Source organism: Mytilus trossulus, chromosome 3, assembly GCF_036588685.1.
Source record: "Mytilus trossulus isolate FHL-02 chromosome 3, PNRI_Mtr1.1.1.hap1, whole genome shotgun sequence".
In the NCBI taxonomy this organism is placed as follows: domain Eukaryota; kingdom Metazoa; phylum Mollusca; class Bivalvia; order Mytilida; family Mytilidae; genus Mytilus; species Mytilus trossulus.
The window spans coordinates 37380623-37396356 of record NC_086375.1 but is presented as its reverse complement, the minus strand read 5'-3'; the positions used below and the strand labels follow the sequence as shown (position 1 = coordinate 37396356).

General features: G+C 31.4%; 1 protein-coding gene across 2 annotated transcripts in view; it reads right to left on the bottom strand.

Moving 5' to 3' along the window:
* Positions 1-15734, bottom strand: part of LOC134711386 (E3 ubiquitin-protein ligase TRIM9-like) — a 57192-nt gene that overhangs the window by 28849 nt on the left and 12609 nt on the right. For both annotated transcript variants that reach the window (XM_063571947.1, XM_063571948.1), the window contains exon 3: positions 7445-7678. In XM_063571947.1, coding sequence (XP_063428017.1) covers positions 7445-7678 — 234 coding nt within the window. The remainder of the gene's footprint in view (positions 1-7444; positions 7679-15734) is intronic.

The following is a 15734-nucleotide window of genomic DNA, read 5'->3' as shown; positions in this document are numbered from 1 at the left end:
CTTTTTTTATTCATACAGTCTCACACTGTTCTCCAAGGAAAATCTCAAGGAAAATCTTAACATCTGCCTTTTTTTTTCTTTTTTTTTTTTGAAATCTATTATCACTGCTATCATCCTGAATATGCATGAAATATTTGACACTGGACATTCATCAAAACATAATCAATCAATCAATCAACATTTCATGTTTAATGTTTTTCTAATATGTTCCTGTGGGAACACCATACTACCATAGTATTTCTGGAATTAATTCAGAAGCTAAAATGACAAAAAGAAAATAATTACAATCACAGTGGAAGTGTTTACTGTCTCAAGAATGCTTGGACAATCAAACACAGCTGGGTGGGAGGACAAGAACAAAACAAATAAATTTCCTAATAGCTTGGAGGTACACCAATCTGCTATAAATCACAGAAGAATGCAGCAATTAGAGAAATATGACAATGTGTTGGTGCCACAGATCAATAAAACAGAGACTGACAGACTGGACACTCTGTTGTGGTCATTGATGTATTAGATTTTTAATTGACCCATGGTCACTGAAGATAAACATCAAATGTTTTTGTCTCACTGAACAAAGGAATTCACAGGAATATCCATTGTATGATTAAGTAGATAAGGATATGACTCAGGTCCAACATCATAAGATGTAAAATAAGTGAAGTACTATTCAAATGAACTAGTTTTGATTGAATTTGACTGAATTGTTATCAATTATATCAAATTTAAATTCTATACTCTGAGGACTAGTCCAACCTGGTTCTTATCCTTGATCCCATGGCTTTTTGAACAACTCATCTCTCAATGCCTACATTTCAACAACCAATTTGTCAATATTTTATCTTTACCATACATCAATATTTCATCTCAAAACAACCCTAAGAAAACATTGAAATGTTATTTTAAAGAAAGTACAACAATTGAATACATATAATTAGAATATTATGTTATAGATGAGGTCAAGTTCAAGATATACACAGTAAGGAATAGCAAAGCACAGATATTTATTGTACAACTTAAGCACAGACTATTTGAGAACCTGTGTGGCAAATCTCCCAGGGGACTTAAATTGTCATGTTGAAAACAAAATGTGTTACCTTTCATCAAAACGGTACTTCCATGCCATAATCAATTGAACAATTTTACAAGTCTTTTTCAATTCTTCTTCAATTGGCATTTTCTTTAGCTAACTTTACTTAAAATTTACAAAGGTCCACAAAAAACAAACTTAAAGGATAGTCTTAAAATGTAATGGACTTAAGCTATAAAGTTCAATGGGCCCCCAAAAAGATATGGATTGATTAATTGCCTAATTAAAAATCAAACTCAATAATTTCAACTACTGTGGATTCATTATTTTTCCTCATTCCAGGATAATAGGTACCCACGAAAATAAATGAATTCACAGTATACCTTTTTTGAGACAAAACTTGAGCACTTAAATTAGCGCAGCATACGGTCATCCTTTTACTTTATTCTCATACTTAAAGTATTTCTGTAATATTGGCTATTATATATTGATAAATATTAAGCTACAGAAAAACAATCAATCAATTACTAGAGACAACTTTTATTAAATAAAAGCTAAAAATAGAACAAAAATCCTAGAATAAGAAGCAATGAAAAACAACTGTACTTTACCAAAGCAATAAATCACAAAAGAAGGGAGCTTTGATAGCCATAAAAAATAAAACTACAGTCTCCAACTTCACAATAACTGCAGGATATCTCAATTAAAATATGGACATAGAACTCAAGACAAAAACTAATAAAAGCAGTCACCCTGGAGGAGGAAAAATCAGCTATAGATCTTTACAGAATGCCATCTTTAGAAACAATATGACAGGCTGATGCTTGATGCAGCCATTGTAAGGGTGCCAGACAGACTGGACAATAAATAAAAAGAGGTCACTTATTAATTACTGGTCAGGGGCTGACCATGATCAAAGAGAATAAACATCAGAAGAATGATTATTTTTTATCTTCAAGCCTACTGAACAATGTGATTTATAGAACTGACCATTGTGGCTGAATAGATTAGGGCTCATTGTAACTTAGCTAGAACCTTTAGAGTTGACTGCAGGTCATCTTTCATCCGTCAAGCATTATTTATTTTACTGATAACAGAAAAATATTTTTTTTCCCCAAGAAACTTATTTTCACCATTGTCTTTGTAATAAAGAAATCTTTTATATTTTCATGGGGGATGAGTGTCATTTCATTTTAATATGCTTCCATTATTAATGTTAAATAGACCAATTCAATTCTTATCCTAGACACTCTACTATCAATAAATAGCAATAAGTACACTTCAGAAAAGTCTACTCAAAAAATAAATCAAGAATTTAATTAAATTCCTTCTTTTAAATCTTACAGAAATTACATTAAAGTATATATTTTATATTGAACCTTTTAAAATGTTTTTCCCAGGAATTGTCTTTTGAAGTTTTTTTCACAAATATATTCCTAAAAGACTCAAAACAAAGCAATACAAAATAGAAAGTGGTTGTTATGATATACTGTATCTATTGAGGATTATTTGGTTTTTTTCATTTTTACAAGATGAATTTTTCCTAAAAAATATATATCATATCAAAAATACTTTTTTAGAAAGTTGTTCTATATTTGTAAGAATTGTATAATTAATATTTCTAATTATGAGAACAACCATTAATTCATTTCAAATAATGCTGTGTTCTATTTTAAGTGCATAAGTGCATTTGTATAAATATAGATTGTATTATGGATCTATAATGTCTCTCATAACTCTTTTTAGAGTGGCTCTTTTATAAATCATTTTGTAATATTATAGTATTTTGTATAACTAGTAGTTTTAAAACAGCTTGAGAGTTTAATCAAGTTATCCTCTCATCTTACTTGGGTCTTGGGTTGCCTTTTTACACAATCAGAAGGGACAGAGAACAACAATGAATTTCGATGTCATAATTGAGTTTTAACATTGTAAAGAGTTGAGGACAACCCCACACTGTTCTTTCACAAAGGCAAGATCACATATCAACTAAGAAATTTGAAGTTCTTTTTACAAACATAGTAAAAGGTCTTTCAAGCTCTCTATATCAGAGGACAACAAAACGAGTGTCACAAATTTTATGAAAAACAATCGGTTTTTAAAAGAACAGTATAAGTCGAGATAGAAGAAAAGAAAAGCAATTACAAGGATTTATAATGTCGTAAATCTGCAATGTAGTAATATTGCCTTTTTTAAACAGCGCTTGTCATATCCAGCAAAAGTAAAACTTGTAATTTCCTGGTCCATATCAGAAAGCCATCAACGTAATCATCTAACAGGCCTTATATTTACAGTCGAATAACCTAATATGACTACGATTGTTGCTGATAAATCACAAAATATCACATTCATAATGGTGATTTATTTCTCCGCCATAAATTTTTTATTCCTATAAATGCATATAATATTATATGCATCAGCAATCAAAACAATTAAAAGGAGAAAACGATACAAAAACCAGTATGGATATTAAGCCGACAAATTATTTTATCATTTAGAAATTCTTCTCCCCAGGGAAGCCGTTTCTTTTATTTTTTTTATGAAAAATGATTAAATGGAAAAACATAAAGCTGAGACAATTCTTGTCAACTGAAAGCAGCAGACATTTGATACTCATCTGAAAGGGAATAATTTCTTGTTGCAGTAATGAACTTTATCAGGGTGTCTGGGTAGCAACAAAAGATAGCCCTATAATTAAAACGTTTGAAGTCCTTACATAATCAATCATCAATCAGAGAAATGGTATAAAAATACATCTGAGTGAATGCCATTAAAGACATTATGTTGAGGAATTAAATATAAATAATCAGACCAGCACCTGATGCAAATAATTATTTCTTTTCTGCTGTTGTCTTTATGGCAATTTGATCAGATACCAAAAGGTAGTTAGTACATTAATGGTTTTCAATTGCCTTTTTTTGTTTTTTTTACTTCCATGATACATATATTAACAGTCATTATTTTTAACAAAAGGGACTGGGGACTGATATGGTTAAGTATGCAAACAACCTGAGAATTTCTATAGTGTAAATATTGGAAAATACCTGATGCCTTAGCAAATCATTTTTTTTTTAATTTGCATTGTTAATGGATAAAGCTTTAATAGTAATACAATGCAAACTGGTCATTAATTATTCATTTTTCTTCTTTGTTTCCATACATGACAATGAAATCTTATGTCATTGTGATAAAAAGAATCTTGGAAACTTGAGACTTCAATGAAAATATATCCATTTTTCAAAAAAAACATTACTGGTGGTGATTGTTTGTTGAACAATCTAGCACAGATGCTGTCATATATTTTCATACTATGAGAGCTTATAAGCATTGGTAAAATAAATATAATTTGTTTGAGAAAAAAAATCTTCTATAAAACTAGATTGCTTGAATGATGTAACGTCTTTGCACAAAAAAAACATGCGTCTGGATTAATTTTTCATCAATTTGGAAAGCAAAAATTGTTCAATGTTTCAAATCATAAAAAAAATCCTATACTGATTAACCAAAAGTGCCTTGCCTGATGTGGTTACAACCTCTGATTTAAAGCAATTAAATAATTCTATGAACTGGAAATTTTAAAAACATTTTTTTGATTTTCTAAACTTTAACCTGAACCGGTAACTTTATATAGTCAACTTCTATTCCTTCGTAATAAAGATAATAACAAATCTAATTTCAAATGTTTCTAGAATGAAAATATGCATAGATAGATGCAGTATTCAAATGTATTTCTGATGGATTTAATTTAGAATTTATTATATTGAAAAAATTCAATAATTTTGACCTCACCATAATTCAGGTTTCATGCTTATTTTACAATATTAAAAAAGCACCTTCATTTTGCCAAAATTAAGGAAATAAAACAAATTAAATTTGTTTGTAATGACATCAATAATCAATGCACCCAATTGATATAAACTTGATCTCAGGAAACGGTCGGTATTTTTAGTTTTCCCACTTTTTTATGTAAGTAAACAAAAGTTGATACTCTTGAATAAAAATTATTTTATTATTTTTATTTTCTGAAATTCTCAGTAGCCAGTGGTATACTATATTAATGTTTCCAATAATGATCATTATCGTTGATTTCCTGTGACTTTGTCCATAAAATGTAAACATTTGTTGTTGTTTTTGATAGACATTTACACCTACTCTATTACACCTGACCACATCAGCTGATCTCTACCTGGGTGTTCTCATCCCCTGTATCAAGCAAAGATCTGTCTGAGAACCTACTACACCATGTAAAACACTGATAGATACATCATCAACATCTGAAATAATATTTTGACATAGCCTCTTCTATTTTTAATGAAAAAGCCTGTGTAGTTTCTTTCACTTTGTTAAATATTAGAAGATAGTTTTGCACTAGTAAAACACAGATTGTCAAAACAAATTAGATAGGAAGTGTCAGTGGTCAACATCAAACCCTACTCATCTAAGAATGCTTCACAAGGAAAAAACTGTTTGCATGCTTATTTTCGTGTTCATTGAAGAGATACCTGGTGTGTATGCAGGTTTTACATGCACTATTTTTGCACTTTATATTATGCAATGAATCACCTCACCTGGTGCCATATTGTAAATGCACAAATAATTGTCAAGAAAAAACAAATATCAATTATATGATCAGGAAACAGTTGCAAGTTTGTCAAACAAAGCATATCATATCTCAGTGAAGGTAAATATAATTAAGGTGTAACAAGGCATATCATGATTATAAAATATACTTTTTTAATAAATCTTGTTACAGGAAATTATAAATGATCAAACAATAATCACACTAAAACAAATATCCATGTTTGCATCAGGAAAAAGGTAGAAAGTTTATGTACATCAATGCTAATAGCAACCTCTATAATATACCCGTAGCCAGGGGGGTTCGGACGAACCCCCCCTTGAAAAAAAATAAGCACAAATAACGTCTATGTTCTTTTCGAATTGTGACGGTTAAAGTCGAGTTTGTGAGTCCAACGAACCCCCCTTTGGAAATTCCTGGCTATGGGCCTGTATACAGTATCATAAAAAGCTTTCAATTGGTTGACTGAAAAAGACACTTTCCACAGTGAGGTTGTAAATTTGAATCCCTTACTTAGAAGTTGTGCAGACTAGGATCGTCAGTTTTTTTTAATTTTACTGGAGGTGGTTGTTTTCTGCAGACACTCTGTCAGACTTCCTCCACCAATAAAAAAGCAACAAGCACAAAATAGCTAATAATGTTGAAAATGGTGTAAACACCAATCAATCAATCTGAACAAAGCAATTGTTTCATCCTTTTATCTTCATTTCTTTCTTCCTGATTTCAATTTTCCCTTTCATTTCATCCTTCCACTTTGTCCTTTTCTTTATTCTTTAATGTGTAGTTATAGTATTTCCTCCACTCCTTTCATACTGACCATCAGCCAGTAAGTCTCATATTACCTTATTTACCCTTTTATCACATGGATAGGTAGAGCACTTGGGGACACCACACATACAAATAATACATGTAATATGAAAGGTTAACCTTGGTCAGTAAGGTAATCAAAAGAGTATAATAGCCAGGTACAAAAAATACTAATAGAAAATATACATTTACTTTCTGTATCAGTAGTAGTATATGCATGAACAAATTTATACTAATAATTGTCAGAATCAAGCAACAAAAATATTTTGATGAACTGATTAATGGGGTTTTGGAATGCAATTAAAAGAAATGTTTGATAAATATCATCTCTGGACATGGCTTTCAGGTGATTTAAAGGAAATGAAGTGTTTACAATCCAATAAACTCTCAGCTTTTCATGGACATTATAAATGGCCAGAAGGCCAGTCATGTCAACAACAATTATCATGGTCAATCATTTAAAGTGACAAATTTACCTTGCTTGACCTGCTTATATCCTGAGAAAAGCAAAGTGATATAGCCTAAGAAATCATATATTAACCAGATGTAGTTAATGTTTCAACAACCAACATCTGTATGTAAAAGAATAGAATTAAAAGTCAAATACTGTGGTTTCATTTTGTGACTACAAATTTTGGAGGATTCTCAAAAGTTTTTATTTCATGCTTACTTTATGGTGTGATTTTTACTATGCTACAGAGTCCTTAATGACCAGAAAATTCAGTCCCTGCCCACGATCAACTCTCCCACTAGAGAAGGCCTGAATTATTCACAATAATAAAAGGCGTCAAACCAATCGAGGAATTTGAAAGGCAGAGAGAGCAAATGTTCTAATAGCTTAATGTTATCAGGATAGATAAATTTTGAGCTAAATCTGAATGATTAATTGACGAATTTTCATTGACTAGACATGCAATTATGTAGCCATCTTAGGAAAATGGAATATAATGACAGAATTATTCCGGTAAAATCCTCAATACAATCATCAATGCTCAAAGTAACAAAACTGTCACAGTGTCTGAACTAACCTGTAAAAATGAGGCAGGGTCTCCCTCTTTTAGTACTTCTATACAGAAATGTAACAGTCCCGTTGTCTTTTGTAATAGTGAGGTACAGTGTGTTACTTGTTCTTTAAGTACCCTGACTTTCATCTCTCTCTCTTGATGTACATTCTCAATCAGTTCCAACTTCCTTTTCTTTAAAGCTTCTATTAAAGCATCACACTGGGCCACAACTCTGGCTTCAAATTCAGTACAATTGCCCTACAAAAAGAAGAAAAAACGTTTAACTCTAGAAAATTCATGAGCATTATATTTGTTTTACTTTGAACAAAAATTCATCTAGGTAGAGAAAGGTGTTGGATATACATGTACACTTTATTAAAGAAAATAGAAAAATTTGACTTTCTCGTATAAATCTAATATCTAAATTTTGGTCTGCCTTGTCCTTCGTCATATCTAATCATGAATGTGTCCACAGTACACGGATGCCCTACTCACACTATCATTTTCTATGTTTACTGGACCGTGAAATTGGAATAAATTCTCTAATTTGGCATTAAAATTAGAATGATTTTATCAAAGGGAACATGTATACTAAGTTTCAAGTTGATTGGACTTCAACTTCATCAAAAACTTTAACCTGAAGTGTAACAGACAGACGAAACGAACAGATGGACAGACAGACGGACCGACGGACAAACGGACGCACAGACAAGAAAACATAATGCCCCTCTACTATCGTAGGTGGGTCATAAAAAGTCTCCTTTTAAATGATTCACAACTCATTAAAACAATAAAGCCTTGTCATAAGGTATACCGGTAGAAATAAAGGACAATTTTCTATTGTTATAGACTGCAATTTAAGCTCAGTAAAGCTCTTCATATTTTGTGTCTTGTGGTTGCAGTTTCATTGACATTTTCACTACATTTCATTTTATTAATGTCAAAATAATGGTCAGTTGCAGTAAAGTCAAAGAATAATGAAATCATTTTAGTAGAGATGAACCACTGTTATCGTTTCAAAATGTCACTTTAAAACCCCATTGGTTTTTTATTCAACCTTGATCAAAAACATGAATCTTTCAGATAAAAAATACCTCAAAGGTCAACCCATACAAACAATAAATCTAATTTTACAGAAATTTTGTCTATGCAGGACTGCAAAAACAAAATTAATTACAGCATATCTAGAAACCTAAACCTGTTTTCTTGACACAATATGCACCAAGACTAATAGACATTCTACACAGAACCCATTCAATATGTATAAGATTTCGAGGCTTAATCAAATATAAAGGCTGAAAATAAGTTTTATTATGACATATCAGCAACTCGCTGCATACAATATTGATACATGATAACAAAACATGAGAAAAGTAAAAGTAACCTATTAACATTGTGGCAGATAAATTTTCTTATGCAAATATATCACTTTCCCTTGAGTTTTAAAATTAATCAAAACTGTTTTTTTTTATATGTTTTCATTGAAAAGGGGATTAATAGAACATATCTAAAATTGAAACAATACATCATTCTCCATTTATACCCTTTATCTTTAAATTACAGTAAAATCATTTCAAAAGGATATTATTTGAAATAGAACCGACTTATCATGCTTATAGCGATAGATTTTATGAGCCTCTATTCCAATTTTGATGTTTTACTTTTGGAGTCTTTTTCAATTGTAATATAAGTTTTTTCCCAGTTTCTAATGCTAAAGAGAATACTGTAGTCCTGTGATTTCTTGCATCTGAGGGAGAGACCTTTTATGTCCTCAAGCTAGTCCTTACTTTTTTATCAGACCAATTATTTTCATTTCAACAGAAGTACTTGATATGGACATTTTTTTTTATAACTGCTGATTACAACTGTTTCCTTACGTCAGTTCCTCACATTTAAGTGTCAAATCCTCATTCGAATCATAATCATACAGCTGATAAAGTAATATCAATTAGTAAAAGTTTTACTGTTTCTAAACTGTCATAATCAACTCACTAGTTTCATTAGTATATGTATACCATGAATTCATTTTCATAGAATATTGGTTTATAGCATATAGAAACTCATAGAATCTATTCATCAATCACTCAAATACTTCAGTTTCTCTTACTCCATTGAACTATATTTCGCTTAATTTTTCAGATCAATCAATAACACATAGAGACACATTCAGAAAAGCGGAGCAACCAGCAATTATCGCACATTTAAGTAACCTTAAAACGGATATGGCAAGCTTGGATGGAATCAAAGATAGAAAAGGCTAATCTCTCTGCAATAATATTATTCGACTCAGAACAAAAAGTTATTGAATTTAAATTCTTTACTGGTAATTAATCCAATATACAGTATTGCATGTAACCTAGGAAATATCTATTTTCACAAGTTCTATTAGGAAATGCTATGTAAATTGCTACTTTAGAAAATTAAACAATTAAGAAAATAATTTTGCTTATTTAACAGGAGTGACAAGTTTACAATAACATGGTGTTAGCAAACAAAGTTCCAAGTTCTAACATTGTGTTCTGTAGCACAACAAAACCATTGAAAAATACAAATTACCATACTGTTAAAGCTGGGATTTAAAACATGTTTTTACCATTTCCCCCCACCACCACAAAACAGGTCACCATAATGGTTTTCTGTGTCATTTTGGTCTCTTGTGGAGAGTAAAATGTCTCATTGGCAATCATACCACATCTTTTTTTTTATATTTGCATTTTGTGTAACCTGGCCAAGAAGTTCAAATATTGGGGTTGATACACTTTCTAAATGAAAATGAATAGAATAAAAGTTTTTACAAATAATATCCAGCTATGTATAAGTTTTCAACTGATGAACTGTTACTTTTAAAAGATAGATTGATTGATTTATTATTGGTGTTAAACATCCCTTTAAGCACTTTTGGTTAGGTTAGACAGTTTTTATCTGTGGAGGGAGGTGGAGTGGGGGTCTCATTGGGGGGTTCCGATCCCGGATCCCGTTTACACTATATACGTAAGCAATTATCATTTTTTTGTCATTTTCCAGGTCCCGCAAGACCTCATTTCCCGTTTTCACGAAACATTAATTTGACTTTCACGTGTCAGACTAACAAAAAATCGGCAATCCCGCATCACACTTAGACCCCAATGAGACCAACTGGAGTGCCATGAAAGAACAAGACCTTTTGCAGAATACCTTAAAATCCTTGTCAACTATAATTGGAGTCAAACACTGTCACACTTGCCACATGCCTGTGTGGTTCAAACTTACACTCTGTGTTGACAGACACAGGCCTGTGTGGTTCAAACTTACACTCTGTGTTGACAGACACAGGCCTGTGTGGTTCAAACTTACACTCTGTGTTGACAGACACAGGCCTGTGTGGTTCAAACTTACACTCTGTGTTGACAGACACAGGCCTGTGTGGTTCAAACTTACACTCTGTGTTGACAGACACAGGCCTGTGTGGTTCAAACTTACACTCTGTGTTGACAGACACAGGCCTGTGTGGTTCAAACTTACACTCTGTGTTGACAGACACAGGCCTGTGTGGTTCAAACTTACACTCTGTGTTGACAGACTGCCACATGCCTGTGTGGTTCAAACTTATACTCTGTGTTGACAGACTGCCACATGCCTGTGTGGTTCAAACTTACACTGTGTGTTGACAGACACAGGCCTGTGTGGTTCAAACTTACACTGTGTGTTGACAGACACAGGCCTGTGTGGTTCAAACTTACACTCTGTGTTGACAGACTTGAACTACTTACAGATACTTAAGAAAAGCATCTGTTGTTTAGAAGTAGCATTGCATGTCAAAAATATTACAAGTTGATTTACCATTTTTCTCTTCTTTATGATTTATGATATAAGTTCATAATTTTAAATTGCATTTGAAAATCAGCAGAAAATTTTAAACTTTAGATTCTGATGATTAATATGAAAAATATGAATTGATATCTTTCACCATTGCACCTACTGTTTATATCATCAAAGTGCTGAATGAAACTTTCATCTAATTTAAAGGAAGCTGTTGAACACCTCTCCAACATGGTAAAGATCCCATCAATAACAGATTTACATTATTTACCTATCAATATGTGAAATCACTTATCACATTAAAATACAATTTTCTGTCAGGTAAAACAACAGATATACAGGCTTAACTGCTGGAATCTTGAAGTTCTTCAATCCTCAGAACAAAACACATGCAAGTGATACAGACAATAGGGATTACAAGCCTTAGATAACAGATAAATAAATGGAAATCTCAGATACCCCCGTGAGAATACAAAAACATCTCATTTTGATTCATCATCTTTGTATCCTCATTATTACATACATAAACCGACATTTTTTATCCTTCTTTTGTATATTTAATGAGGTTAACATAACAGCAATACAATACAAATCAAAGATGTCCAGTGGGAATGCAAAAACTGTCAGAAATCTTATCAGATGCCATAATTTTTTGAAGAACATCAATCTCGCATCTTAAAATTGTGTATCTTTATTTAATAAGATGCAAACAGATTCTGAGCAACCGAAAGAAAACCTTGCATAGAAGTCATGTTTTGATTTTAAATAAAACAGTGGCCAAAGCATACAATATGTAATACATCAGTGAAACAGAGCTAAAAACCTTATTCATAACGCAAACTAGATTAACAAACATGTGAATGTAAAACCAAGAAGTTGTTAACACAGTATTGCTGCATGGTCAGTCACTGTTTTGTTTATCAACATTGTATGTCTACCATTTCTCAAGCTTCACTAGCTGTCTGATGATGCTCTACTGTGTCAACAACATCACTATCTTTTGCTGTCAATGAATTGGAACATTAAATCAGATGTGGGAAAGAGTTGATCAAAAACAAAATTCAATAAACTCTTTTACATACATATGCTATCGATGTAATCGAAAAGTTCTGCCTTGGGAAAAGATAGGCAAATGATACCAAAGTGACATTTAAACTGATGAGTTGAAAAAAAATAAACAGACAATTTAATACATGCCAAAAACAAAAAACATTTGAAAGACAATCAACATTATAGGAAACACATCATAGAAAACTTAAAATTGAACAACTTGTACCCACCAAAAAACTGGGGGTGATCTCAGCAAAAACAACTATAGAGCTAAAATAATTTTTCTGGAACTCTAACTATTCAAAAGATGCAGATCCTGATGATCAGGTATTTGTAATTTTTACTAATGATGCCTGGCATAAATTCAAATGGAACTTGTTTTCCGAATGCAACATTTCATAAATCAACATCTAGTTGTTAACTAAAATAAGGTTTTATTTATTTTGAATGCTGATGTTTTCCAAGTTGGTGAAAGCAACATTTCATAAATCAACTTCTAGTTCTTAACCTGAAATTACGGTTTTATTTATTTTGAATGTTGGTGTTTTCCAAAGATGGTGAAAGCAACATTTCATAAATCAACATCTAGTTGTTAACCTGAAATTAAGGTTTTATTTATTTTGAATGTCACATTGGTGTTGACATAACTCGCTGTTCTTAGGGAAAATTTCCATATAGATTTTCTTCCTTAAGTCGTGATGGGATTGATTGATAGATGGAGGAAAAGATTTATGAATGGAAATTAAATCAATTCATAAGAAGCTTTCAGACTCCTAACAGGACTTAAATGGATGAAAATTTTGAGTCTTTATGCAAACATTGAAAGGCAGAGATAAGCAGAATCGATACATCAGCTAATTTTGCATGAAATAGAGGGCTTAACTTCTACTTGCAAAACCAGGCTTGCAAAGAGCTATGGCAGACTGTTAGACTCCACAAGACTGAATCATCTGAGTGATGAAGCTTTTACTTTTGTGTTTTATCAGAGTTGTTATAATTAAATTTGTCTATTCATTGTTAAGATAAAGTCTCTATACTGGGTGTAAATGTACATTTTATTCATTTACTTGTCTTCACAATCAGAGATGAAATGAAAGATGGCTTTTTAATGGCAATTCCAGATAAACAATTTCCAGCACTAATTTTTTGAAAATTGTGCAGCCACTATACAGCAGATGAGAGATTTATATCCTTTTTGCAGGAAGAGCTCATTACTTATCAATTTTTCCATATTTGCCATTAATGTTTAGAGTTGAATAGCGTGTTTAAAGTAGGAACTATTCTCGTGTTCTGCTTCTTGGTTCTATTGTTAAAGCCACAATGGGTAACTGTGATTCACGATGTGAATATAAAAATACATTGTATGTTGGATTATTATTACTATTTTTTACTGTGTAATTGAAAGATGCATGCAAATGCCATGATTTTGGTTTGTTTTTTGTTGTTTTGCTGGAATGTTAATTTCTATCAAACACAAAGATGTCATGACTTATTCAAGTCATTCAAATTGTCTTTAAAAATATTTGTTTTGTAAAACTTTTCTTTGATGTTCTCTAATTCCACTATAGTTATGTATATTATTAAATAAAATATTAATTAAAATTGGTGTCCAGAGAGAAGGACACCCATTTTTATAAAAAAAAATCTTTAAAAAGATGCTAACTTATTTACTGTAAACAATGGTAAACTTAAATAAACTACATGTACACAATTTAGATTTAGATTCTTTTGAAAATTATAGTACTTTGAAACGTTCCCTGTATTGAATGTGTTGTGTAGTAAAATAACATGAAAAATAGATTGATCTTGTTAGCCATCTGATTACGACTTGTAGTAGTGCTATGCAAAATCAAATTTTCTCAAACTGATGAAGTTTTAATTCTGTTCTTATTAGGAGAAAAATGCATTAGAAAACTTTCAATCATCTCTTTTGAACAATTCCCAAAACATCAATTCCACAAATGTCGCCAAGAAACATTCTCATTAAGGATGTCAATCCTACTAAAATGAATTCTAAATTCATGATCTTCAAAGTAATTTGTTATAAATATATTGATCGGTATTTACAAGTATAACATTACTTCAAACTTCGTTCAAACTTTCATCACACATCCTGTCTTTATAAATATTTAATCGTATCATTTCTTTATATTAATTGATGTAAAATGCTTTAAAAGATTTGTTAAAAAAAAAGATATGGATTTTTTCGTATTTTCCCTCTCTGTCCTTTTTATTCATGAAGCCTGCAAATATTTGAGGAGTATAATTGACAAGGCTGCTAAAGTAAATGAGACGAGGAAATGGGGACCAATTAGCACTAATGGTTGTAGTACAAACTCCAATTCTCTCCAAGTCAGAATTGGTTTCTAAAATACAATCAAACTTCCGTGCTTCTTAAAATTTCAATCCATTCTGTTCTTAACGAGAAATCAATTTTAGTTTGAAGTTTATTGTTCTCGTCTAAACTCTTTTGTTACAAATAACATTTTTATTATATTCTGAGATTTTTATGATGTTATGCTTTTTTGATTTGACAGTTTTATAGCGTAAATTGAAACTAAAACTTTTTTCCCTTTGAAAGAAATTATATGAAATTAAATGAAATTTGTTCGTTAGCCTAAGGCATTGTATTCAAGTACCTTCATTAAATTTCTTCAGGAAAACCATCAGAAACAGAAGATGAAATTGAATTTTTATGCAGACAGTACCAAAATAAAAATGCACAACAATATTCCTCTTAAAATTTTACGTTTTATTCATTTCAAATTGAGTCTAAGAACTAAGAACTGTTGGCTGATTTGAACAGCAGTAAAATTCCAATTTAAGCTAAATTTAGAGCATGGTTTTATAAGGATTATAAGAAGACAAATTATCATTAATCAGCTATTATAACTTGTCAAGTCATGTGTTTGCCACAATAATACACAACAGCTCGTCCTTGAGCATTTTACCAACATTCCTGATATCAAAAGTGTGTGGTCTCTTTGACACATTCACCATTTCAATTTTCAATTTGATTTCTACACTAAAAATAAAAGCATTCTAGCATGGGTCAAGCATTATGGTAAACATGATATCGTCTTATGGAAATACATAGCAGATAGCACAAGTTTTATGCAAATGATAAGAAAGTTCTTGTCCAGGAATAGCAGGATGTTTTCTGCCAAAAAAACAAATATCTCTTCTCTTAGGGGTCAGAGATCAAGGTCACAGACTCATAGTCCCCTCAAAATTTCTTGACAAAATGTCCGAAAAGAATAAGACTGTGTCTGAGAACATGAATGCCCCTACTCAAACTGAAAACTTTCATAAAGTGGCATTATCTAGCTAATGAACATGTTTTGCATTGTTCCGTATTTTATTCTTCTGATTATTGTTTGATCTGATCTTTAAATTTGTCCTATCATCACCTATATTTTTACAGATTAACAGATTATGGAATTCCAAGACGTTTTCTTTCTTCATT